The sequence below is a fragment of the Ceratotherium simum genome, chromosome 16 (genome assembly GCF_057802395.1).
Source record: "Ceratotherium simum simum isolate JZ-2026a chromosome 16, ASM5780239v1, whole genome shotgun sequence".
NCBI lineage: Eukaryota > Metazoa > Chordata > Mammalia > Perissodactyla > Rhinocerotidae > Ceratotherium > Ceratotherium simum.
Genome location: NC_141915.1, coordinates 50,316,683 through 50,343,825, shown reverse-complemented (window position 1 = coordinate 50,343,825; position 27,143 = coordinate 50,316,683). Strand labels below are relative to the sequence as shown.

At 44.3% G+C, this 27,143-nt stretch overlaps 1 protein-coding gene across 1 annotated transcript in view; it reads left to right on the top strand.

Moving 5' to 3' along the window:
- The window catches only part of FAM20A (FAM20A golgi associated secretory pathway pseudokinase), a 52,391-nt gene extending 29,157 nt beyond the window's left edge, over positions 1 to 23,234 (top strand). Inside the window, exons 2-11 of the mRNA XM_004432695.3 lie at positions 10,659 to 10,843; positions 11,508 to 11,558; positions 13,022 to 13,100; positions 16,741 to 16,833; positions 17,600 to 17,715; positions 18,265 to 18,445; positions 19,505 to 19,614; positions 20,424 to 20,505; positions 20,999 to 21,058; positions 22,362 to 23,234. Of these exons, the coding sequence (XP_004432752.3) occupies positions 10,659 to 10,843; positions 11,508 to 11,558; positions 13,022 to 13,100; positions 16,741 to 16,833; positions 17,600 to 17,715; positions 18,265 to 18,445; positions 19,505 to 19,614; positions 20,424 to 20,505; positions 20,999 to 21,058; positions 22,362 to 22,626 (1,222 nt within the window). The 3' untranslated portion in view covers positions 22,627 to 23,234. The remainder of the gene's footprint in view (positions 1 to 10,658; positions 10,844 to 11,507; positions 11,559 to 13,021; positions 13,101 to 16,740; positions 16,834 to 17,599; positions 17,716 to 18,264; positions 18,446 to 19,504; positions 19,615 to 20,423; positions 20,506 to 20,998; positions 21,059 to 22,361) is intronic.
- Positions 23,235 to 27,143: the final 3,909 nt, after the last annotated feature.

Below are 27,143 nucleotides of genomic sequence, written 5' to 3'. Positions count from 1 at the left end.
CCCAAATATAAATGGAAATTCATTGTACAATAAAGATGACATTCCAAATCAGTGAGATTAAAAAAATGGATCGTTTAATAGATGATTTTTAGAGAACTGGATAGCCATCTGGGGAGGAAAAAAAGGTGCATTCATACCGAACACCTTGTACTAAGTAAATTCTAGACTTTCAGATATTTAAATGGAAAAAATAAAACCACAAAATGTTAGAGGAAACCATGGTTTGGTTTGGTTTGGTTTGGAAGTCTTATAATTTCAAAGTGAGACTGGGCTTTCTAAGTATACATAGAAGTCAGAGCCATGACTAAGAGGACTGATCGTTTCAATCTTATAAAAATCAACATTTTTGCATGAAAAAAATCACCCATAAGTCAAGTCAAAAGATGAATGAAATATTATGGGAAAAATATTTGCAAATCACATCAGAGAAAAAAAGCTAATTTTCTAAATGTATGAAATCAATAAGAAAAAGACTAACAACTCTGTACAAACATGGGCAAAGGAAGTGACTCTTGAGCTCATGAAAAGATGCTCAGTTTCACTCATAACAAGACAGAGATGCAAATTTAAAATACATTGAAATACCGTTTTTCACCTATTAGATTGACAAAGATTAAAAAGTGTAATAACACTGTTGGCAAAGCTTCGTGAAAATAGTCTCATACAGTGCGGGGGGGCGAGAGGGCAGTTTGCCAATATCTATAACAATTACGAATATTCCTACCCTTTGAGTCATCAATAACATTACTTCTAGGAATTTATTATACATATATACTTCCGCCCATGGGAAACGTCATGTGTACAGGTTAAACGTCACAACATTGCTTAGCATAACAAAAGATTTCAAACAACCTAGATTTTTAGGGGAGATTAGATTAATTCTGTGACTTTCATATACTGGAATACCACACAGCCTTAAAAAAGGATAAGGCACATTCTATGTGCTGAATTGGAAACATCGCCAAAAACTTTTGGCAAGAGTATAAAGCAAGTTTCAGGATGGTGTATATTTTATATTACCATACCTAAAAAAATAAAGGTGGAAAAAGACGATGAAAAAAAAACTGGCAACATTAGTTGCCTCTGAAGAGGGTAAGAAGAATTTTGAGATTTAAAATTTGGAATCATGTAAATATTTCCTATTCAAAAGTAAATAAAACTAAACATGTTAATATGCTTTTCTTTTCTTCTAAAAGAGGTGCTGTTCCTTTCAGGAAACGATTTCCGAGGAAAACCCCAGTATTGCAGGGTAAAGAGGGATGTGGTTTTTACTCCTCCCCTCAAGGTCACGAGATTCGTAACAGAGGTTTTATGTTTTTTGATGTAAGCAACACTCATCAATACTTTGTGCTTTATTTTTGTGAGATCTACTTTTTCTCTTCCTTTAAAAGTAAGGCTAGCTTAAAAACCAGCATCATCTTGGCTGGTATTGTGCGTCGCGCTCTCTCTCTGTATGTGTGTATTTATTTGTTTATTTATATAAAATGTAATGATATTTACTGTTGCCATATTGAGCTGCTTTTCTACGAGTCTACTTTCTTTTTTTCGCTTAAGTATAACAAACAGGGTAAAAAGCAGGTAAATTCTCTCTGTGTTCACCATTTTTTTATTTGCAAGCACACAACCATAATCAGAGCACAGGCCAGTGGTGTGTTGCAAAACCAGCTCTCCTCTTTGGGGAAAAAAAGCCCTGATTTGTACCATTTGCCAATTTCCATGGTGTAAATTCCCCCACCATGGCCAACATCAAGCTACCTGTCCAAGCCTGCTCCAGCAAACCCTCACTGGTTGTTCCCCAGGAACAAAGGGCACACAAGCAAAGTTTCTGACGAGAAACAAACTACTCTTGACAGCTCTACCTTAACCATCAAAAAAATAAAACCTCACAAGAAGGATACCGTGACACCCTTTCTTCCCTCTCCTCACCTTCTCCTCAAGTTGTGATGCTGGCTCTGGCAAAGGCAGAATAGCGAACCAGAGAGCCATGAGTCCCCACCAAACAGAAAATGTGAAGGTTTCAAAGAGCAATTTGTCCTCATCCAGAAGTTACCCTCAATTTGCCACATTTGAGTTGTTGTTTTTTGCTGAGGAAGGTTCACCCTGAACTAACATCCACTGTCAATCTTCCTCTTTTCGTATGTGGGTCGCCACCACAGCATGACCACTGACAGACGAGTGGTGTAGGGCCACGCCCAGGAACCAAACCCAGGTCACTGAAGGGGAGTGTACTGAACTGCCACGTTTGGGTTTTGTGTTTTTTTGTTTTTGGTGAGGATGATTAGCTCTGAGCTAACATCTGTTGCCAATCCTCCTCTTTTTGCTGAGGAAGATTGGCCCTGGGCTAACATCTGTGTCCATCCTCCTCCACTTTATATGTGGGATGCTGCCACAGCATGGCTTCATAAGCAGTGAGCAGGTCCATGCCTGGGATCCAAACCTGCAAACCCTGGGCCGCCAAAACAGAGTGCACGAATCCAACCACTATGCCACTGGGCTGGCCCCCTGCCACATTTGTTTTTTGATTTAGGTACTGTATCCCCACCTGTTGTGATAGCTGGACTCCATCAGCTATCAGCTCCCCTTGAGAAAACTCCACCTCGTCCCCACCCCTCCTCCCAAAACCCAGCACAGCCAGAATAATTGTTTCCCTTTCTCCTCACTTATTTTCTGTACTCCTCTAGTGCAGGGGGACTAACTTAGCTTAGGACTTTGCAGTCTTTCCACCAGACTCCCAAGAGAGTTCATAGCTTTAGCTTTAAAGTAGCCCTGGGAGCTAAAGCCTGGCTCGACTATTTTTTAAAATAAAAATAAACGTTAAAAGGAAAAGCTGGCGGGAGGCCTACAGACCTGGTCAACAATTTGCCCTTTCCCTTGGTTTTCATAAAATGCTAGATCTGAAGCAATTTAACATGTGTCACTTTAAATAATTATACCAGTAGTTCAAATCTTCCCCCACCCCAAGCTGGAGGGCTGCCAAGGGCTTTCTCTTGGGAGAAAAGTCCCAGCCACCTTTCTCTCTGCTGCTCTTGGAGACCAAAGTCCTCAAATAATAGTGTTCCCTTGCCGTGTCACCTCTGTGCAAGTACTTCCCCAGAGCTAGGTGTGGGGTATCTTAATATTACCCTACACTGACCCCCATCATGGCTGCATTTGCTTTAATGCATCGAGCTCAGAACACAAACTGGCTGCTACTTTGTTGTTGTTGATGTTGTTTTTCCAGCTTTATTGGGGTATAATTGACAAATAAAAGTTGTATATATTTAAGGTGTACAACTAATATTTTGATACACATATACATTGGGCAATAATCACCACAATCAAGCTAATTAATCTAGCCATCACCTCACATAGTTACTATTTGTGTGTGTGTGTGTGCATGTGTGTGTGTAGTAAGAACACTTAAGATCTACTCTCTTAGCAGATTTTAGGTATGCGATACAGTATCAACTATACTGACATTACTATATATTAGATCTCCAGAACATATTCATCCTGCATAACTGAAAGTTTCTATCCTTTGACTGACATCTCCCCATTTCCCCTCCCTCCAGCCCCTGACAACCACCATTCTACTCTGCTTGTGTGAGTTTAACTATTTTAAAGATTTTATTTATTTATTTTTTCCCCCCAAAGCCCCAGTAGATAGTTGTGTGTCATAGCTGCACATCCTTCTAGTTGCTGTATGTGGGACGCGGCCTCAGCATGGCCAGAGAAGCAGCGCGTCGGTGCGAGCCCGGGATCCGAACCCGGGTCGCCAGCAGTGGAGCGCGCTCACTTAACCACCAAGCCACGGGGCCGGCCCAGTTTAACTATTTTAGATTCCACATATAAGTGAGATCTTGCAGTATTTGTCTTTCTATGTCTGTCTTATTTCACTTAGCATAATGTCCTCCAGGTTCATTCAGCTTGTTGCAAATGGCAGGATTTCCTTCTTTTTTAAAGCTGAATAATATTCCGTTGTGTATATATACCATATTTTCTTCATCCGTTTATCCTTTGACAGACATTTAGGCTGTTTCTGTTCCTTGGCTATGTGAATAACGCTGCAGTGAACATGGGAGTGCAGATATCTCTTCAAGATCCCGGTTTCATTTCCTTTAGATATATACTTAGCCCACACAGGATATTTTTAAATTTAAGTCAACCTGTTTTAAAAAGGAGATTACACATTCTGATCAAAATCTGGATTTTTAGCTTCTCTTGAAAACTCAGAATAAATGATTTCCCAGGAAAATGTAAGTTTCACGAGCACAAAGACTTTATTTTTACACAGCCCTTGCTTCAGAATATAGATCAGTGTCTAGCAGTCAACAAATGTCTGATGAATGAATGAATGAATGAACGAGCAATGACAGGACATGACTACTGTTAGCTGAAACTTCCTAGCAGCTGTCCATCCCCCATTAGATGGAGAGTGTGCTCTCCAGTTCCACACACCCTCCACCACCCTTATTGCCTTCAGTCTGAATTCTTCGTTCATTTATGCTGCCTGCCTGCTTTCTTTAGGCATTGAAATCCATGGTCCCTCTCACCATGATAGTTCTACAGCTTTTTGATCTTCTGCTGAGTGACCCTGGAGAACTCAGAAATATTAGTACCATCCTAAAGCTGATTAAACTCTTTAATGAGAAAATAAAACTCTAAAACTTATATGACTAGTTTTCTAGATTTAAGGAAAAATATTACTTAAGGTAAATTTTTTAAATAAATAAAAACCTATGCTTAACATAAGAGCATTTTAGCTTTTTAGCCTCTCTATAAACAGAATCTGTATTGGTTTGTTTGGTGTTTTTTTTTTTTTTTTTTTTTTGGTGAGGAAGATTAGCCCTGAGCTAACATCCATTGCCAACCCTCTTCTTTTTGCTGAGGAAGGTTGGCCCTGGGCTAACATCCATGCTCATCTTCCTCTACTTTATATGTGGGACACCTGCCACAGCATGACTTGATAAGTGGTGCATAGGTCCATGGCCAGGATCAGAACCTGCGAACCCTGGGCCCCCGAAGCAGAGCACTCAAACTTAACCACTACTCCACTAGGCCGGACCCCCAGAATCTGTGTTAGTTTTTTACTACTGTGTAACAAATTACCACAAACTTAAGAGATGTAAAACAGCAACCAGTGTGTCCTATAGGTCAGAAGTCTGGCTTGGTGTGACTCATTCTCTGTTACGGTCTCACAAGACTGAAATCAATGTGTCAGCTGGCAGGGCTGCATTCTCCTTGGAACTCAGGGGTCCACTTTCAAGCTCCCTTCTGTTATTGATAGAATTCAGTTCCTTGTAGTTGTAGGACAGAGGTCCCCATTTCCTTGCTGGCTGTCAGGCAGGAGCCACTCTCAGCAACTTTTGGCAGCAATCTGATCCTTGCACGTGGCACCCTCCATCTTCAAAGCCAGCAGCGGTACCTCAAATCCTTATAATGCTTTGAATCTTTCTGACTTTCCTTCTGCTACCAGCCAGAGAAAACTGTCCACTTCTAAGGGTCATATGATTAAATCAGGCGCAGCTAGTTAATCTCCCCATCTCAGGTCGCCTGAGCCGTGCTACACAACAGAATCATGGGAGCAGTAGTTCATCATATTCACAGGTTCTAGGGATGAGGGCACAGAATCTTGAGGCCAATTTTAGAATTCCACCAACCACAAAAATCTCTCATATTTTCCCAGAGATATGTGATGTGGTTCCCCCCAAATTATTCATTCTTTGGCTGCATTAATAGAAATAAAACATCTAGAATAGGAGTGGAAATTATCCTGTTCTCCTCTGCACCAGGCAGTCCACGTTGGGGTACTGCATTTCATTCTGGGTGTCAGAAACAAGAGGGAAATGTGTAAGCATAACCAAGATCACAAATGGATTCACACCTGTGGCCTGTGAAGGGTGGGGGAGGGAATGCAGAAACTTAACCTGAAGATGGGAACATGCTGAGGTCATATGACAGCCATCTTCAAATATTTAAAAGGCTATAATGTAAGAAAAGAATTTGTTCTGCGTGACTCCGGGCTATAAAGTCAAGACTCCTTGATGGAAGCTCTAGAAAGATTTTGGGTCAGTATCGGAAAGTGCTTTCTAACAGAGCAGGTCTGGTTGATGGAGCTGCTCTGGGAACGGTGCATCCCCTTTGTTGGAGCTAGTCAAGGAAAATAGGCAACTCCTTGCTAGGAATGTTATGAGGGGAACAGGAGGTTGGATTAAATGCTCTTTCAGATCTCTTCCAGCCTGAGCTCATTCCCCAATAGTCTTGGCTTCCTTCACAGTTGCTTCTTTGGTCCAGACCTGCTGTTTGTATCTCCTCTACGTGGTATGCATGTCCTTGCTCTCAATCGTGATGTTGAGTGTTGCGGTTTGGAATTCGGCTCCACCAAGTCTTTCTTTCCAGTTGGCTATTTTCAGAAGCAAGGCTTGAGTAACATAAAATATGAAGTGACAGGCTGAAAGAGAGAAAGAAATGGTTGCCCCAGGAAGCATCAGATTAAGCAAATGCACAGGTATAGAGCCAATGGAGCTATTTCTCTAGGAATGATCATGGGGATAAGAATCTGGAAGGAAGAGCTAAGACCAGAGAACAAATAGAAGGAGAAAGCATAGGCAGGATATAGGTTCCATCAAATTAGGTCCAAGGACAGCACAGGGTCCTAGACACCAAGGGGAACAGAACACAAGGAACAAGATTAATGAAACAGACACATGGTTAGAAAGTCAGTGGAAATTTAAGGACCTGGTCTTGGTAAGATGGCAAAACTTCAAGTGTCTGAACCTATCCAAGCAGAGTCCTGGGTGGGAAGGCAACTGGCAGAAGATCAAAGAGGCAATGAGTTCAAACATCCAGAAAGAAAGTGGTGGTGGAAATTCAAAGGGGTGCAGAGTAAATATGCAACATCAAATGCAAGAACCTGATCCCCAAAGGCTCGGGAAACCTGCACCAGACATCAACAAGATAGAAAGCCAGTCATTGAAACATGGCTCCTAAGGATCCGAAGTCCAGCTCTTGAAAGGCTGAGTCATGGGGTCAGCGTGTGCCCAATAAGAAGTCTAATTTGATGCTGAAATATTGAAACCCAATAAATCCCTCTGTGTAGTGTTTCGCAGAGTGACTATTGCACTAAGAAGATGGAGCTGAGATGATCTGGCAAGTGCTGTGTGGTACACCAGCCAGGAAGAGTCGAGGCAAGAAGTAGCCGGGACCTAGGTTCCCAGATTACCAGGGTAAACTGTCCCTGACAGCTCAAAGGCCTGATAGAACCAGCATTTGTCGCTGCCTCTTCTCAGGTTCTTGAACAATTAGGGAAATTACCATCATAAATGTAAAAGATAATGACAGGCGCCTTCTTTGTTTCCATGACTTTCTTTTCCAGTTTGGGAATTACTTGTACAGGTAGAGAAAATATAATGGGTGTTTCACAGACAATTCTTGGTTTCTTTGTCAACATCTCTCTGCTTCATTTTCCTCTCCCTTGGTTAAGGAAGTGCTCTGCCACAGAGTTCAAAAAAGTAACTAGAAACTCTCTCTTTTAACTGGTGAAGAGTAGCTCACTGTCTGAAAACCAAACTACCTTTTTAGGGAGAAATATCTTCACCTATTTCTGAATTTTGGAGGTGAGGCCTTTGGGAGGCAATTAGGTTTAGATGAGGTCATGAGGGTGGGGCCCCCATGATGGGATTAGTGCTCTTGTAAGAAGAGACACCAGAGCTTCCTCTCTCTCCACGTGAGGACGCAGTGAGAGGCAGCCTTCTGCAAGCTAGGAAGAGGGCCCTCACCAAGAACCGAATCTGTCAGCACCTTGATCTTGGACTTCCCAGCCTCCAGAACTGTGAAAAATAAATACCTGTTGTTTAAGCCACACAGTCTGTAGTATTTTGTTATGGCAGCCAGAGCAGACTAATATACATATACTGCTGGCAGATACTTATCTTAGCCCCCAGAGAAGCTTATCAAAGAAAAGATGACAGTAGGTAGCCCTGCCTGACAGAGACAAGTCTAATCAAATTCTGTAGGTGGACGGAAATGTGCTCAGATATGAAGTCCCAGCTGTGTAAAGTTGCCTTGCAGTCCCACCACTGCCCTCGCCTAACTCCTTGGCCTGTCTAGAGAAAAGTCTTGTGGGGTGAACCTTACTGGTGATTAGCAGGAAAGATTGTGGGTGAGCAAGTATTACGGACTGAATTTTGTCCCCCCAGGATTCACATGTTGAACTCCTAACCCCCAGTGTGACTGTACTGGGACATACAGCCTTTAGGAGGGAATTAAGGTTAAATGAGGTCATAGGGTGGTCCCTAATCCAATAGGGCTGGTGTCCTTATACGAAGAGGAAGAGACACCAGGGATGCGTGCACATGAAGAAAAGGACATGTGTGGAAACAGCAAGAAAGAAGGCGGCTGTCTGCAAGCCAAGGAGAGGGCCCGCAGGAGAAACCAAACCTGCCGACGCCTGTTCTCCAACTTCCAGCCTCCAGAACTGTGAGAAAATAAGCGTCTGTTGTTTAAGCCACCCAGTCTGTGGTATTTTGTTCTGGCAGCTCCCACCAACTAAGATAGGGGTCAGGGTCCTTTACCCATGAGCACTGTGGACACACAAAAGCTTTTAAAACGCTCCAAGACCTGAACAAAGAAAATATATGGGCTCGAAAATGAAAACTCCAAAATCAAAATGAATTAATATATAATTAAATGTTTACAAAACAATGAGTGAGTGTTGACTCAGTTATTTCCTAGATAATTTATTCTTAACAGAATTCAAAATGATAAAAGAAAAACTTTTAAAAATTATAGAAAAAAATAAACATTGAATGTGGGGTGGATTTTAATATGTTTGACATGATAGGAGGTAAGGGTCTCCAAAAGTAGGGGTGCCCAGAGGCTACCGGGGGCCCAGAGAAGGCCAAAATCTGCTGGGCATCCATTCCTTCACATCAGTTTATAAAACTGAGCTGCTTCCTCAAGACAACTGATTTTCATCCAGGACAGGAAACTCCCCCAAAAGGCCAGCCAGATTATTTTACTCTATCCACACAAGGGTAAGGTGAGTGACAGCTGACCTACTCAGATCTGCATTGCTTCAGATCAGTGACCCAGCTTGGTATTCAGCACTTACCAAACTCCTCCACTAGGGGCAGTGCAGAGTAAAAACACCTTCTGCTCTCTCCGGAGGGTCCTGACTCTTGGAGATGAAGTCTGAGGTGACCAAGTGAAATTTTCTTTGAAAAGTAGGGTTTTATCTTAGAGTATCTCATTTTCTTCCCCATAATATGTCTATGCTTATTTTAATATAAAAGTAATTTTTAAAACTATTTACTGTTGAGAAAATTTGACATTCCCAGAAGATTGGCCATGTTTGTTTTACTATTCATCCCATCACAGACCTCAGGGGTGTGGTATCACAGTCTGAGAAATATGGATGTATAGGAACACCCAAACCCTGCCCCCATAATTCCACCTAACCCCCACAATCACCTTTACCTAGCCAGATGACATCATGCTATTTGCCTTGCCTGCCAATCAGAAGGCCTCCATCTTTTTATTCAACCATACATTTATTCAGCCTTCCTCTCTAATCCCCAAATATACCCATCCCTGGCCTGCCTCCCATGGTGCTCATATTGTCCCCAATCCAGGAGTGCCCTCCACATCTCCCCTTCAATCCGAATACCACCCATTTAATAGGGTCCAGTTGAAGTCCACCTTCTTCCACTGTAGTCATCCTCTGACTACTTCATCATAGAATCATCTTTCCTGTCTCCAAAATGTTAAGGTATTTTAGTCTGAACCACATGTCTAGCATGATACAAGCAATTTCCCACAGTCAGTGCTGATGAGGTTCACAGGACCAGGCGGGATGGATTGACTTGCTCCCAGAGGGGCTGGGTAAACCATCTCTGGCGGGCTGCAGGGCGAAGTATTAAAGGGTTCGCTCTGACTCCTGATAGACAGAATTATAATTTGCAATTTACAACTGCCTCCTATTTTGCTCTTATTATTTCGTAGACATACAACTTGTCTCCCAAACTAGACTCTAAGCCTCTATATGGCATTAGCCATGTTCTTTACTTTTTTCTTTTTATCCTGGCAGAAAAGGCTCCCGAGCAGGACAAGTAGTAAGTGGCTAATTAATTCTTCTTTTCCTCTGTGACGTAGTGATGCATCTAACTCAGCTTCCGGCTCTGCTTAAGGAACCTCACCCTCTGTTCTTTTTGTTCTCGCCAATTACCATCTCTCCCCTAACTCCTAATTCCTTAGGTCAGAAAATATTGGGAAATATAAGATACAGACTTTTTCATGGGAAAGTGCACAAAGAGGCCCAGGATCACTCTCTGAGAACCCAGACTGTATGAGGTCCCTAATCTTACTCTCAACCATCTGCGCTTGTCCTCCACGGGCTTTGTCACAGTTCGTAGTTAGGTGTTTGTGTATTGTGATGGTATTGTACAATTGTCTGCCTATTCTGCTCACCAGATTGTAAGCGCTCTGAGGGCAAGGAAGGACCGTGTGGCTGTTTTGCCCTGCATGGTATCCTAAGCACAGCATAAAGCCTGGTACATATAGGTGCTTAATACTCTTGTTGAATGAGTGAAAGAATGAATGGGGAGTCCAGATAAGGTGTTGCAGCAGGTTTTTGCATTCTTGTTCCTCCAATTTAAAAAAAGATCTCCTGGCTCTTTCAGACGACAAAAGGTGTACAAGGAGCAGCTGAACCTCACTTCTTTGGACCACCCACTGCATCTCCAATTAGAGGCCAGCTGGGTCCAGTTCCACCTGGGGATCAACCGCCACGGGCTGTACTCCCGGTCCAGTCCTGTCGTCAACAAACTCCTCCACGACATGAGTCACTTTCCCACCATCAGCGCTGGTGAGGTTCACAAGACCAGGCAGCATGGATTGACTTTCTCCCAGAGAGGCTGGGTAAACCAGCGCTGGCCAGGCTGCAGGGTGAAATATTAAACGGTTCACTCTGACTCCTGATAGACAGAATAATAAGAAGAAACATATAGACATTGACATTTTTCCCTTTGAAAGAGATCTTACAACCATCATCTTATCATAACCCCATAAGGGAGGCATAAGGAGGTGTTCTGTACCCTGAAAGAAAGGTGATGGCTACCGTTTATCAAGTGCTTCTTATGAACCTGGCAACTCTCTCTTATACAATGATCTTATGACGTGGACATTATCATTGCCATTTCACAGACGGGAAAACTGAGACTCAGACAGGTTAAGCAACTTGGCCAAGGACCCAGTGGTGGAGCTGGGATTCAAACACAGGCCTGCTGTCTCCAGGTCTGTGCTGTCAAGCACTGTGACAGTCTAAGTGACACCGCACATTATTAGCAGAGACAAAACTAGCATTGGTTTCCCAAGCTGGTGCTGTTGGAGTGTCCGTTGAAGGGCTAGAGAGCATGGGGCCTGGGTGGAGGCTCCGGGAGATCCCCTGTTGAGTGGTCAAGGGCCCCCATGTTGTTGGCTCTTCCAGGAGCACGGCTGGACGTCCTCACTGTCCTTCTCCTCCTCCGCAGATTACAGTCAGGACGAGAAAGCCTTGCTTGGGGCGTGTGACTGCAGCCAGAGTAAGTGGCCTGGCCTCGCCTCCATCCAGCCCTCCACCATCACAGCTGTGTGAACCCCAGGACGTGGCAGCAACGTGAAGGACCCACTGTCCACTCCCTCAGGGGCCTGGTCAGGAGTTGAAGGAACAGCTCTCTGTCTAATCTCTGAGAACATTTCTCCCCACCTGCCCACACACAAGGAAAGGCATTTATGCGAGCTCTTGTGTAGGACCCTGCTGGTCAGCGTGTGGTCCTGGGGCCAGCATCATTGACATCATTGAGGAGCTTGTTGGAAATGCAGAATCTCAGTCCCCACTCTGATTTTCTCAATCAGAATCTGGATTTTAACAAAATCCTCAAGAGACTGGAGTCCATTTTCAAATGTAAGAAGCAATTGTACAGCACAGGAGTTCTCAACCCAGCGACACACTGGAGTCACCTGAAGAGCTTTAGTAAGTGCTGAGGCCTGGCCTCCACCCCAGGGGCGTCTGCTCCAATTGCACAGAGTGAGGCCCAGGCATCAGCATTTTTTAAACGCTCCAGGTGATTCTCATGCAGTCAAGGTTGAGCCCCACTGGGGTAAATGATTCACAGAATCAAAAAGACAGACATGAGATACAGCACAGTCCCCTCCCAAGGTGCTGTGAATTGGGCACAGTTGTGCCTGGACACTGTACTGGACCCAGATCTCAGAGTGGCCAAGTCAGGCCCGGACACTGAAGCCCCCAGGCCAGTCACCACTGACCAAGAGTAATGTCATCCATGTCCCTCAATATACTGAACACACATCAGAAACTTCTGTGTGTGTCATGACATGTTAAAGGTTTGAAAGACAAGGTCTGTAGGGCCCGAGGCTTCCCTTTTATTTAGTTTAACTCCTGTGATTTGCCATTTTATAGACCACAAAGGTGAATGAGGCATTGTCCCGACCCTCACAGAGTGTACAGCAGGGCCAGGACAGGGTGAGGCGAGTGACGTGCCCGGGACACGACATGTCGGGGGCAGCACTCACCATCAGGGTCGTGTGGATGCACTCAGGTGCCTTGTCCACCAAGCCCCGTCCCAGCCCAGGTGTATAGTCAGAACTAGGAAGAGATGTAGATAAACAAACTAGTCTAATGCAAGATAACCGATGGCATAATCAGAATCTACATGGGTGCCATTGACACACAGAGGGGAAGAGGTCGGCCCTCCTTAGGGAAACATTCTTTGGGGTTTTCAGTGAGTGTCGATCTGAGAAAACCTGCGTTGTTTGCCCTTTCCCATAACGGCAGAAAAAGTATCATCTTGAGCCCCGGGACACACTCTCCATGGTCTGACACAATGGAATTTACCCTGCAGGCTTGGAGGGCAAATCCTAGTCTTTAGGGTCTTATTAAATAAGAGCAAAGAGAAGAAATCGACTGGTTTATTGAATGAACAAAAGGTCACAGCCCTGAGCTCAGGCCCAGAAACATGGTTAACTCCCCCTTCTCCCCCCACAGTTGTGAAACCCAGTGGGGTCCACCTCAAGCTGGTTCTGCGGTTCTCGGACTTCGGGAAGGCCATGTTCAAACCCATGAGGTAAGTGACTGCCTTCCTCACCTCCACGCCCGGCTGTGGCAGCCCCTGGGGAGTTTTGACCAAAAATTAGTCAAAGTGGATCTCAAATCTTCAGGCCAGTCATTTGGAGAGTCTTTTGGGCAATCTCTTTCTGATGACAATAATTAAAAACAGTAAAAGCTAGTCTTTATCAGGTCTTTGCCGGTATCTGTGCTACACACTTTACATGATTGTGTCTTTGGATCATCAGCAATCTTATGAGCCAGGTACTGTGACAGTGTCCACTTTAAAGCTGAAGACGGAGTCCTAGAGAGGCCAGCTTGCCCCAGTCTCCCACTGCAAGCAGTGGAGCCAGGGTTCACACCCAGGCAGCTGGATTGTTAAATTCACACTCTACCTCTATAGTTGAGCTCCACTTTTTTCCAGGGCTAGGACCCTCTAAAAGTTTACAGATCTCTACATCATAATGCTTGTTTTGATTGAAAAACTAGACAATGAAGAAAGGCATTATGAAGTCAATGACACTTTTAAATTATTTTCTGTTTTCGTAACAACAGCAAATACATGCTTTTCAAAACTTTGTAGTACATATATGTGGGTGAAATAATTTGTATTCAGTCTACAGACAGAGCTTCATGTGCATATGGATTTCTGACCCCTAAAGGGTGTGCAGCCCATGGGTTGGGGACTCCAAATGTTCCTCTTGAAGATGACATGCACAAGAGAAAATGGCCCAAGAGGGGTTCCCCTTAACCAAGTGATGCTTTCCGCCAGAATGCACTGTGTTCCAGTGGAGTCCAATTAGATTGACTTAGAGTCCAAACCTTTAGTCAGTTGAGAGGGCTATTGAAGGCCCAGTAATAGGTCTGGTGGGGGGGCACAGTCTTAGTTCTAGTCCCAGCACTACTTTGGCAAAGGCACCCCTTTAAGGCAAGCTTTGGAATAGATCAGCTCCACGTTGCAGCCATTTGGGGAGCCTTAAAAAATCCTGATGCCTGAGTTCCGCCCTCAGGGGGTCCAAGAGGATTACTCTGGGGGCTCCCCCTATGATCCCAAGGCCCAGACAAACTTGGGAACTGCTGCTATATACGAGCCCCCGTTTTCCCATGTGAAAATCCAAAACCCTAGTTATTCGGTCAATTTAAATGTATAACTTTTCAGAGATGTACATGAAAGAAGTGAACGTCTGCCTATATTTAATTTATTGATGAAAAAGTCCCATCACATAAAACAATACATAAATTTGGGAATATTGCTTTCTTCCCCCAGTCTCACATTTCAACTGTCCAAAATTTTTGCTATTTTTCGTCATCATCACTAGAGCCAAGTTTACAGTCAATGTTAAATCAATGTTAAATCCTGTCCCCATCACCACCACCGGTCTGTTTTAACCGGTTCTGTCGGATAATAAAACCAGCACAGTATGAAGGCATCTCAGGTGAATAAATCAGTCCCAAACAAAATAAAGAAATTGCAAGGAGACCATGTCATTTGAGAGACTAGGCAAGGACTTAAATATGAAGAATCTCCCTTTTCTGAGGGAAAGTTTTGGGATGGGGTCTTATATTCAGGCATGTAAAGTACTAAAAAAAAAAAAGAAAAATTGAGTTCCTTTTAAAAGAGAAAGAGCAGAGCGCACACATGGCAATTAACCAAGGTTCCAGAAGCAGGCACGTGCTTCTTTGGCACACCAGTCAGCTGAACACATGAGCCACTGTCGAGTTCCGCCCATTAAATCATTGTTATAGTCAGTCATGCACGTTTAATGCCCACTCATAAGTGAGCTCCGGTTAAAGAGAGGAAGCAGAAGGAACACTGATGTAGAAACACGAGATGTTCAAGGGAGGCAGAAAAATCATGATAAATCTGCAGATTCACCATACATCCCCAGATCCCTGAATTACATTCTCTGAGCCAAATTCTTATATGGCACATTAGGCTGCCTGCAGTTTTTTAAAACTGGAAGCTGATATAGAGTGGGTGAGCTCTGCTTTCACTTTTCATGCATGGGTAGGAAAAAACTACTCCGGCTTGCAATGTTTTATCTGCAGGAAATCACGGGAAGCACCAGCCTTACTCTTCTCTGCCTTGTTGATTACAAAATACAAAGACTGTTCAAATGAACCAGTTTCCTTCCTGATAATGCAGAAGTTTCCAACATCAGGTCACAAAAGTCATTTTATCGATTCTTACACCATAACACAAAGTTGAATCTGCATTTTTCTCAAATTCAGTCCAAATCCAAACATAGTATCATTTTAAAATGTATTTCTTGAAAAAGCATGCATTTTTTTCTATAAGTCATTTAAAGGAAATAGCATTTTCTCTTATTAAGAAGGGAAAGTAGAAATTTATCTTTGGATAATATAAATTATGACCATAATTAAAGATTATATTTTTAATGGAATATTTACAACAAAAAATACATGAGAAGCACTGATGGAAAAAATGATTTTCACATTTAAAATCACTTCTAAATTTGCCATACAAATATGAGGAAATGATGTTCTAGAAGATTCTAAAGGGTGTCGGAGAGATTGTACATTCTTACAGACGGAATTCAGGCATTAAAATGAGATGAGGACACGTGGGCAGTTCTCGCTGGCGCAGACATGCAGCTATGCTAATGAGGAGATGCAGGTCAGGCCTGGGCAGGAGGCTATACTTTAAAGCTGGCCGCACCTTTGATAATAGAATCCCTACTTTTGGCAGCCCCTCCAGTGTGGTTTCCAGGACTCGTTTGTGCTTTTCGGCAAAGTGCACGTGACTGTTTCCATTGCTGGTGCTGTTTATTTACAGCTTTCCACAACATTACGTTTATTTACATTTAAATTGCTTTTTCAGCCATTGTGCAGTCCCACACGGTGGATTATAAAATTATTCGAAGATCATCATTCTTCCACGTTTATTAGCATCGAGGCAGTCAACCTGGGGGCCAGAAGCAGCAATGCCCTTAACGATTGGGAAGTACCTTCCTGAACACACACACCCAGCCGGCCCATCACACTCAGGCAGGCTGACGCTTTTCAGGAATCCATTAGAGATTTAAAAATGTATATAAATCAATATCGTCTACACCAGCCTCCACACCCTCTGGCTGGGCCCACTCTCCTGACCCAGCTAGGGTTTCTCTGAGGGGACGGTTCTGTTTCTTCTTCCCTAGCACCCTAAGACCCAGCGCTTTTCTGTTCTTCAAACCTCAGTCATACTAAATTGCGTCTCTAGGGCACTTTTCCTTTCATAAAGTCCTCTCGCATCCAACCTCTCTTAATCCTTGGGCATCTGGGTCTGTACAATCTCTGGTCCTGCTAGCCAGTCCCCTCTCCTCTTTATACCTGCAGAAGGAGGTCTGTATTTCTTCCCTCCTAACTACTGGGTTTTTAAAATAATCAGCTGCTGTCACCAAAGCTGTTAAGTAGGAGACTTGGTGTTGGGGGTGCCCACAGGACAATGTCTTGCGAGAAGCCTGGCTCCATCTCTTGTGCAAGTCTTCTCCCAGCCAGGAGCCATGGGCCATTCCTGATGTGTCGTTCCATCATCTGTGTGTATGTTAAAAGCATAAAATCGTGGGTTTTTTTCCCTCCGGTCATGCTTATCAGCTCTCTTCTCAGGCTCCCAGCTGAAGTCTGAGTCCAGGGCGTGATTCCTTCCTTCCTTCCAGACAGCAGCGAGATGAAGAGACGCCTGTGGACTTTTTCTATTTCATTGACTTCCAGAGACACAACGCTGAGATTGCCGCTTTCCATCTGGACAGGTAGGGTCGGGCCCCGTGGAGATGGCGTTGACTGCAAGGGCCAATCCCGATCAGGCAGGACCTCCCTGGCGTTTCTGCCTTCTGGCTCTTTATCCTCTTCATGAACCTCAGTGTTGCCTTCGAACCCAACACGTCCCATCTAACCCCATGGATTGGAAAACACAAGATCTTTGAATATAATGAAAAGAATAACTTACAAAGGAAATTAACCCTGCCAGGCTGCTCAGGCTGCCACCTTGGGCCTGACGTTGTCCTTTGCTCTCATTTCCTGATCTGAAAATGAGGAGAATGAGCCCACTCCCATTTATCCAAGGATTCTTAAGGTTGTGATATTTAGAAGTGAAAGCACATTCTTAACTTCCTAGCTCCTCCCATTTGCCTGTTATGGCTACTCAGGGTGTGGTCTGTGGACTGGCAGCCTGAGCACCACCCAGGAGCTTTTCAGAAATGCAGAATCTCAGCCTCGCCCTGGACCCACTGAGTTAGAGCCTGCATTTGAACAAGACCCCAGGTGACTCATCTTCACACTGAAGTATGAGAAGCTCTGACCTAGAACACAGCTTGGGTGGTCTGGCCAGGAGGCTTGATAGAATAAGGATTCTTTTTCCACCCCTTTAGATGTAGGTTTGCTCTGGGCACCGTCAGCTCAGCACTGCAGAGACCCCCTCAGCTGGGTTATGGTCAGGAATGCCGGTCAATTGCTAATCGGCAATCATGTAACTCCCTGACCATCCCTTAGATCTGAACAGGGCTCCCTCTCTTTCAGGATTCTGGACTTTCGACGGGTGCCACCAACAGTGGGGAGGCTAGTCAACGTGACCAAGGAAATCCTGGAGGTCACCAAGAATGAAATCCTGCAGAGCGTTTTCTTTGTCTCTCCAGGTAGAATACCGGCCAAAACACTATTCCGGGTCTAAGAACATGGTAGGCCAGTGTGGCCACTGTTACGTTCAGCAGTGGTCTGACCTCCTGCCTGTAGCACCATCCATTATTGGGAAGGGTGTATGCTGCCATCAGACACTCCCACCCTGGTCCACCTGCGCATCACACAAGATGAACGGGGGATGGGAAAGGGTTGTACGTGAGATGCTAACTAGCCGGGATGGGCACTGATCTACAATGCTGGCCTCCCTGGGATCAGATGTTCTTCGTTCAAAGAACATTCTAATCACATGGATGGGATGCAGTGAGGCTGGGTTCCACACTCTCTCTGCTATGAGACATTTGAAAATTGGTGCCCAGAATGCTCAGTTTAATAGCATTCATGAGCCCCTACATCTGGAAAGAGCAATGTTTTCTTCTTTTTCTGACTTTTCCCAAGCTGTGCATTCAGGGTTTCCCTTCCCTTTTAGTGGATTTCTTGGGGGCAGGAAGATGGCATGCCTCCAAGGTCCTTCTCTTACTCCCCCTCTCTCCTCCTCCCGACTCTAGCCAACAACGTGTGCTTCTTTGCCAAGTGTCCATACATGTGCAAGACGGAATATGCTGTCTGTGGCAACCCGCACCTGCTAGAGGGTTCCCTCTCCGCGTACCTGCCATCCCTCAACCTGGCCCCCAGGCTGTCTGTGCCCAACCCCTGGATCCGCTCCTACTCGCTGGCAGGAAAAGAGGAGTGAGTTGGCCCCCTGGCCACAATGCCATGCCCACGGGCCTGCAGCACCAAGGACTTGTGGCTAGCCTGGCTTTTGGACCCCAAAAGCTGCCTCAGTCTTCCTTTGCCTCATCTCATATTGATCCTGGGACCGGCTCTGTCTGATTTCTCCCTTTAGTTCATTTATTCAGTTATAAAGAGCCTACCATGTACCCAACGCTAGATGCTAGGGGATACAGAAATGAAAGACACGGGCTCTCCCCTCAAGAAGGTCCATGGCCGAGTCGGGCAGACAGACAAGTAGCCAGATTATGAAAACACAGTGCAACACTTGCTGTAACGCAGAGGGGCACACGAGGAGCCTGCTGGGACACCTGGTTCACCTGATAAGCCCTGTGATGCCAAGGACCTCATAGTTGTATCCTCGGGGCCTTGCACACTCCCTAGCACATCGTAGGTACTCAGTTAGTGTCAGTTGACTGACTGAATGGGTTCATGAATCCAGCCACCCCAATCGTGGTGGGAAGAGAAGTAATCAGGGAAGAATTTCTGGACATCTGACAGATCTTGAGAGACTTGTGCAGGCTAAGATTCCATCAGATGAAAAGGGACCGGGGCGGCATTCCAGGCAGAGGAGCACGTGTGAGAGAGAAATGACAGAGAATGGCTTATAGGGGGACTATGAATGGCTCAGAACTGGAGGGCCAGGGTCCAGGGCTTGGTGAGACAAGCTGCAGAGGAAGCAGGTGAGGGAACGCAGCCAGCCATTCCCCTGCTGCCCCGTCACCTCCCCTCTGGCACAGGGTATCGCAGCCTCAGTACAGCGCTCAGCAGAGAGGCTCAGGAAACGTGGTGAAAGGAGCCAGAATCTTCTCAGCACACGGCATCTGCAGCCTCCCATGTGTCTTTGCCAGGATCCTCCTGCAAGTCCCCAGCTACCAGCTGCATGCTGAGGAGCGGCCACTAGCCCAAGGCAGGATCAGGGAGACAGGGATTTGGGGGACAGGGGGAAGTGTGAGGAGGGCCCCAACACCTTGCCATCTTGGCTTTTCCAGCCCCAGGACTTCTTCTCCCCCTCAGGTGGGAGGTCAATCCACTTTACTGCGACACAGTGAAACAGATCTACCCGTACAACAGCAGCAACCGGCTCCTCAACATCATCGACATGGCCATCTTCGACTTCTTGATAGGTAGGTCCCTGTGCTCAGGGCATTTGGCAGAAGTGGGCTCTGCTGTTGGGCTGGCATTCTCTGAACTTGGGCAATAAGTTACAGTCTGGACCATGAGGACTGAATAACCCCGCACCTCCCACAGCCTCAGAAGTGGCAGAGGTCCCAGAGTTCAGAAGTTAACATGGTCCTCTCCTGGGAGGGGACATCACTCAGGCATACAACCCTGCCGAAGGCCCGAGCAGGCCTCAGATTGGGAGTTATCTGTTCCATTGACAGAGTGAGGGGAAACCGGGGAGGAAGGGAGGAGGGAGCACAATGAATGTGTAGCAGCGGGAGGGCCTAGGGAAGGGAGTGGTCATCCCACCTTCAAGTCCCTCGGGGACCAGGAAGGCTAGGGAGAAAGCAGATAGGAAGGCGGCCATCACACACAGGCTTAGATCTGAAGTCAGACAGCGCCCACCCAGAGCGCTCTCATGCCATCTGGGAAGGTAACCTGTGTCCTCTTACTGTACCCGGGCCTCAGTTGAAGAGCTCGAGTGAGGAAAGCCCACCTTGACGTGGGCATTCGAACCCCTGGCCGAGGAGTCGGGGTGGGAGGGTGGTGAGTCTTAGATTTGAACACAGGCCATAGTAGGGTTTGCTTGCTTGGTTAGCTTCCTTCTCCCTCTGCAACTTCACTCATAACCCTGAGGAAATGACAGCCTGTGGCCCTGGGTTCAGACTCATCTCTGAACTGCAAACAGGCCTCCATGCCCTGGAGAGAACTCAGAGGTAGGGAGCATCTGTCCCCTGGCCTATGGGCCCCAGTACCAATCTCTCCTCGACAGGAAATATGGACCGTCACCATTATGAGATGTTCACCAAATTTGGGGATGATGGGTTCCTTATTCACCTTGACAATGCCAGAGGGTAAGTGACCCCACACTCCCCTCTCCCAGCCCTACTCCTTGTGCAGCTGCTCAGGGGAAACCAGAGGCCCCGAGGATGAGGGGCATCCACGTTCCGTCTCCTAACCGTACTCACTCCATTTCCTTTTTCTCTTCATCTTTGCTGAGTACCACTTGATTGTCCTCCAGCCTAAGAGCACTAGTGAAATAGACTGAAGTTTTCCATAATTTTTTTACTAGATGGTTCACTCCTGGAGATAGAGCACATGGCTTATCCTCAGTGTCTGGTCCTCTGTGGTTGATGAAAGAATGAATGGATGATTGCTTGGTTTTAACATCTTTGAACAGAGGCTTCTGTAAGCTGATTGAGGAGGGGGGCTGGACAGGCAACTGCCGTGCACCCCGGCATTTACTCCAAGCTGTGATTCAAAAAAGGCTGAGCTGGAGGAGAGAAAGAAAAACCACTGAGGAGGAAGAGGCTCCTTGCCACCCCTGAAAGCCTATTTCTCTCCTAGGTTTGGACGACACTCCCATGACGAAGTTTCCATCCTCGCGCCGCTGTCCCAGTGCTGCAGGTAAGCTTGCAGCTCAAGGGCAGGTCACAATTGTGACTTCATCCTGCTCGCAACCAAGCTCTGAAGGTTTTGTTCAGTTTTCACTGGTCTAGGACGCGGGTGGGTAGAATGATAGGAACTACCTCACTTCTGATACTACAAGGACAGAATTTTCCCTAGCAACATCTCAGATTCTTTCATCCTTCAGCATACGATGACTTAGGATCTGATCTTTTAAACTTTTCAATCGCCAACTTTAATCTTTAACCCACTCAGATAATCACCCACTTCTGCAGAACCTGACAGTCTTTGATATGACTAATCAGGCCTCTGCTTTGCCCAGCACCCATATAAGCTCATAAATATTACTACTTGATCATCATCTAAGCAAAATCCTGATTAGTCCCATAAACCTGTCAGATTGAAAGGAAGTACTTAGACCTGGGCCTGGCCACCATTTCTCTAGAGAATCTCTAACCTACTTCCATCCAGTGTTTTAGCCAGGCTTGTAAAACTGTCCAGCTGCTCAGCTGCAGTATCCAGCTAAAAATATGTGATTCACAGCTAACAAAACCATCTCATTTGTTTCCAGCTGGAAAACTCAGCACAGACCCTGAATTTTCTTTATCCACATCTTAGGTTACTTTAAACGTGCTTCCCTCCTTGCCTCCCTTCCTCTCCTCCTGAGTAAAACAGGCAGTAGTTGTTCATGACAAAAGGCAGACAATTAAGCTGCTTATACATCTAAGTCCAAGTCAGATTCCCACAGAAAAATCAGAATCCTGAAGATCGTCCCACTCCTTTTCCATCCCTCTGACTTTAGAATCTGACAGAGAAATGTTACAAAGTTGGCAAGAAATAACTTGGAAGCTAACAGTACCTACGGCTTTTGAGATGACAAACACCATCATCACTTCACTTCTAGAAACTTCTCTCATTAGTTTTAAATCTCCTTGAAAAGTAAGATTACTTTTCACTAAGTAATGACTACGTGACTAAGTATCACTTCTGTTTTGATTCCCTTAGCACTGTCAGATGCATCCGGGTCCAGCATCACTACTGGGTGGCAGGACAACGATTAGAGTAAAAATGGCTCAGCAGGCCCTTGACCAAAAGGCAACTGGGCAAAGGACTGCAAAATAATGGATGTCATCTTTTATTCATTCCCTTTTTACCTGGTTTTCATTACTATGTGCTTAAGACACTGGGGAAGAAGGCTCTCAGAATGTCAGCTACCACAGCTGTCTGTGGGGAAAGCAGCAAGTTCAGGCAAGTTCTTTTCTTTACGTGTACTTATTTGGTTCCTATGACTTTGTCCTTCCAGGATAAAAAAGAAAACGCTTTTGCACCTGCAGCTGCTGGCCCAGGCCGACTACAGACTCAGTGATGTTATGCGGGAGTCACTGCTGGAAGATCAGCTCACCCCTGTCCTCACAGAGCCCCACCTCCTTGCCCTGGATCGGAGACTCCAAATCATCCTAAAGACAGTGGAGGGTTGCATAGAGGTCCATGGAGAGCACAGTGTCATAGCCAATGGCCCAGCAGAACAGTCGGCCCCAGACTCTGGCCAGGCTAACTTGACAAGCTAGGGGCTGGACAAGTCCAAGCTCCAGGAAGCTACACCTGGAGCCAGCAGCGGACTCTCGAGGGTGAACCTCACTCATGTCCCCCATCAATGCTGCAGGTTCTGAGTCATGAGCTCAGACAGCAGGGAGGACACTGGGATGATTCTAGAAGAGCAAAAGAAATGGGATCCACTGATCTTTCTTCCTTGGTGCACTGCATCTCCAGTGGACTGCCTTGGCTGCTTCTTTCCCAGACAGCACTGCTTCATCAAGAACACAGAACATCTCCTGAGCCCACTGGGAAATCTGGATATGGCTCAGGTTTAGAAGCGTTGTTCCCAGAAGAGAGTATTAACTGTAACAAATAAAAGGACATCAAGTGGATACCTAACTGACCTCCAAATGCTTATTATATCTACAAGGATAATGCCCAATCCAGATAAACATCTGGCATATCGCTAGCACAGAAAAAACCTAAAAATGGTCTCAAACTGGTTCAAAGTAGACCTCACACTTCCTACTTATATTCCAATCACTGTAGCCCAATCTGAATAATTCCTACTGACTGGTCCTAAAGTAATTTCTCAGAAATATTACAAGAGGTAAAAAATAATATAAGCATTTGCTCAAAATATCAGAAAAAGGATGTTTTCATCTGAAGAGTATTTAATATCAATTGAAATAACATCAAGTATGTCAAGAGTAGCATCCAGTAACAATGAAAACAAGCGTAGTCTTGAACGTGGCACAGTGCAGGAATGGGCCCAGCAGGTGCATGAGCCTAGACTAAGGCAGGAGAAACGCCAGGGCCTACCACTGCTCACAATCCTCCTTCCCATAAGACCCCAGAAATTGTCCCCACCTGCCCCCGGGAGAAGCAAGAGGCTATCTGGAGAGGTCTGACACTCTGGACACCCCTCTCCTCAGTTGCTTGCTCAAAAAGGACTAAATCAAGTTGCCTTTCCCAGCCTCCCTTAAAAGTGGATACATCAGGGACTCCGTCTCCTCAGCCTTCTCCCAACTGACTTACTGAGAATGAACAACTTTAACAGGAGACTTGGTTTCTTATCCCATAATTCATGACAGAAAACACAGATGACAGAAATGTATTCATACTATGGAGTAAGTCAGTCAACCAGTAAAAATTCCTGATTTTATCAGATCAACTTTTCTGATAAAGGCCCGAGGGCAGTAGAAAGTTTTCACTAAGGAGGGTACAAGGTCAAGAACTAGAGATGTCACCCAAGACTTCTGCACTGTGTCCGAAGACAGCCTTGATAGGACAAACAACAAGGGTATTTCTGACGCACCCTAGTACCCCACATGACTGTGACACTGCCCCTGAACCTTATGTTTCCATGATAGTAACATCCCTTCATTCAATGAGCTCTTACCATGTGCGAGAATCCACACACAGGGTTCCAATCCTCCTGAACACATGGATAAACTCCCCTACTTCCAATGTACACAGAAAACTAAGGCTCAGAGAGATTAACTACAATCACCCAACTGAATGACTTAAACCTACTGCAAAGTGTTCTTTCCATAGTAATACAAAAACTCAACAGTATCCCACCCAATTTATTTTTTTTATATTTGTTTGCTTAAAAAAAAAAAACAAAAAACAGAGGATTCGCAGATGTTAGCACAGGGCTGCTCTCCCTCACAAATAAACAAAACAAACAAACAAAAAGAACCCAGGGCCAGCGCTGGTGGCCTGGTGGTTAAGTTCAGCATGCTCCACTTCAGCGACCCAGGTTTGGTTCCCAGGCACAGATCTACTACCACTCACCCATCAGTGGCCATGCTGTGGCAGCAGCTCATACAAAAAGAGGAAGATTGGCAACGGATGTTAGCTCAGGGCCAATCTTTCTCAGGAAAAAAAAAACAAAAAACAAAAAAACTCTTTTAAAGAGGAACCTTAATAACAGAGACTTCCGTTAGGAAATGACTACCATAGCTCAGGGCTTCTTCCCACGTCATGAACTGAGTCTCCTCCTTCAGGCCAGTATTTCCCTTTGGAGGAGGGACCCAGTAATTACACGCAGAGGAATGGGAGAAAAATATTCAAGCAAAGCATTCAAAGAATAGCACAAATTAGTCTGGAACTTGCAAATTGCAGAGTCTCAGGAAGGTAAGTTATAGCTCCATCTTAAACCCAGCCATTTCCATGACAATAGACTGGTTTTCAAATGGCCTATTAATAAAAATGTTGGTGTACTTTACAAACTGAGAGTAACAGAATTGAGTTTGACCACAATATGTGGGGTAACTAGATAACGAATTATTCACTTAAACATTCCATTGATTTTTCACTAATAACAAAATTAAGACTCATTTATCACGCATACCAGAAAACAAAAGATTCCATTCTTGGAACTATCAGTTTCTTCCAAGACGTTCATTTTGGGCCATTGACAGCTTCCCATGACATAAAAATTCTCCTGTTTCCATGTAAGAATTTTCCATGTTACTACAGAAAGCAAACTAAAAAATGAAAGGGAACTGTACGGTACACAAGTTGGTGAAGAGTTTGGAGGAATTCATTTTATCTTTCCCAAAGGTGAGTAGGACAATATGAGTTGAACACTGTAAAAAATACAGTTGATTCTCTTATTCATGATTCGTGATAGTTTTATAGTCTCTAAAGTCACCACAGGCACTGAATTAGCAGATACTGAACAATTTGTTCCTAGAGGAAACACAGAGTTAGGTTCCTGTGAGCCTGTGGTTACATTTTTGTCAACCAATTAATACATAATCTTGTTTTATGTGTAAAGGTGTGTTAAAGACACCTTATTTAACATATATTTGTTAATTCAATGACATTGAACTTCTGGCCAACAGCACTGTAACTCATGCCTGTAAGAACCTGATTAGATACACTTATTTTCCCCATAAGGCACATAAGGAATGCCAGCCAGCACTTCAGCACTACATTTGGGGGCCATTTTAAACAGTGAAATCACCAACAGAAACCACAAAAATGCAAAAAAAGCGGCACTAAAGAGACCATGAAAAGGACATTTGATTATAGTGTGAGAGCCAAAACAAGGCAGAGCGTCACCTTATTTGAACTCAGCTGGGCACATGTGTGACGGGAGACTCAAATTCTTTGCCACTCCACTCATGTCACAGAATGTTTGTAGAAGCGCTGCAAGTATTGATTTTGGGGTTACAAATTCGCAAAATTGACAAATACAGCATCCGTGAACAATGAGGATCAACTGTACCTCATTTTGAAATTAACAGTAACTCGTTTTGAAATTAACAATGATAAAAAAGCTCTCCATCTAGTGGTGACTTTTAAAATCACAAAGCTACTAAAGTCACAGCTCTGAGCTTGTGTCAATAAACAATTTTAACTTCATATGTACACAACAATACTGATTTCTATGTAGAAGTTCCATAGGGTAAGAAGAGAGAGATTTAAGATTCCCCCCTTTTAAATTCTCCTATCTACAGCCTTTATTGAGAGCTATCATGATAGATACTTTGGGGGCCATATTAAAGGGTGATCTAGTCATTGCTTCTCAATATTGTTTTAGCTCACCTAGAAATACACTGCCAGGGCCTAAAAAAAGAAAAACAAGGTTCAGCTATTAATTTGTGGTTGGAGATAAAGCAGCATTAAGAAAACTGACATCATGCTACTTCAAGTTTAAAATGTCACTACTTAAGTCATTAAAAAACAAAAAAATGATTCAATATGAGCCAATGTTTTAGAGGGAGAATTAAACTATAAGCAGTACAGTCAACAATAACTAAAGAAAAATTTCTTTTTCTTTAGTTATATTCTGTTGTGACTCTAAAGGTTCCAACTCCAGTGGGTTGAGGGAAAAGATTACTGAAAGTGGACAGATGCAGGTGTTACAAAGCAGCATAAATTAAAGAATGTTCTAGAATACAACATATCTCCAACTTCACTGGATGTAAAGAAATTAATACCAATATACTAATGAATACAACTTAATTATCTCACTGCTCAGATATGAGGAATAAACATCAGAAATAAGACTTTATATATTCAAAATATATAAGCATACCTAAATATCTAAATACATATATTAAACTCAACCCAAAGAGTATGCTGACCCAGAAATGATGTTTCTCCATTAAGTCTGGGAGAGTTCCAAGGCCAGAGAACCAGTTTTGTCTTCAATAAAAAGGAAATCTTTGCCTTTTGATTTAAACTTTTCCTTCCATTACTTGGTAAACAGATCTGCTACATCTCAATTACCCTTTAAGCAAGGTTTTTAGATTCACTCTTTGACAAACTAACTTGGAAAACATTGAAAACAAACATATTACTCTCGCAAAACACTGATCCCATAATTTGCTTTCGATTTTCATTTTCACCCACCAGATTATGAGATTCTGAGGGAGAGGGAGAAGGAGGAGAGAAGGAAAGGAGAAAGGGAAGAAAAACTGATTCATTTAAGAATTTAAATTATTCAATCCTTTTTTATTACTTGACCTACCGTTAAGACAATCTATAATAAAAAGAAGAGAGTATATTAGCACACACAGTATAATGAGAC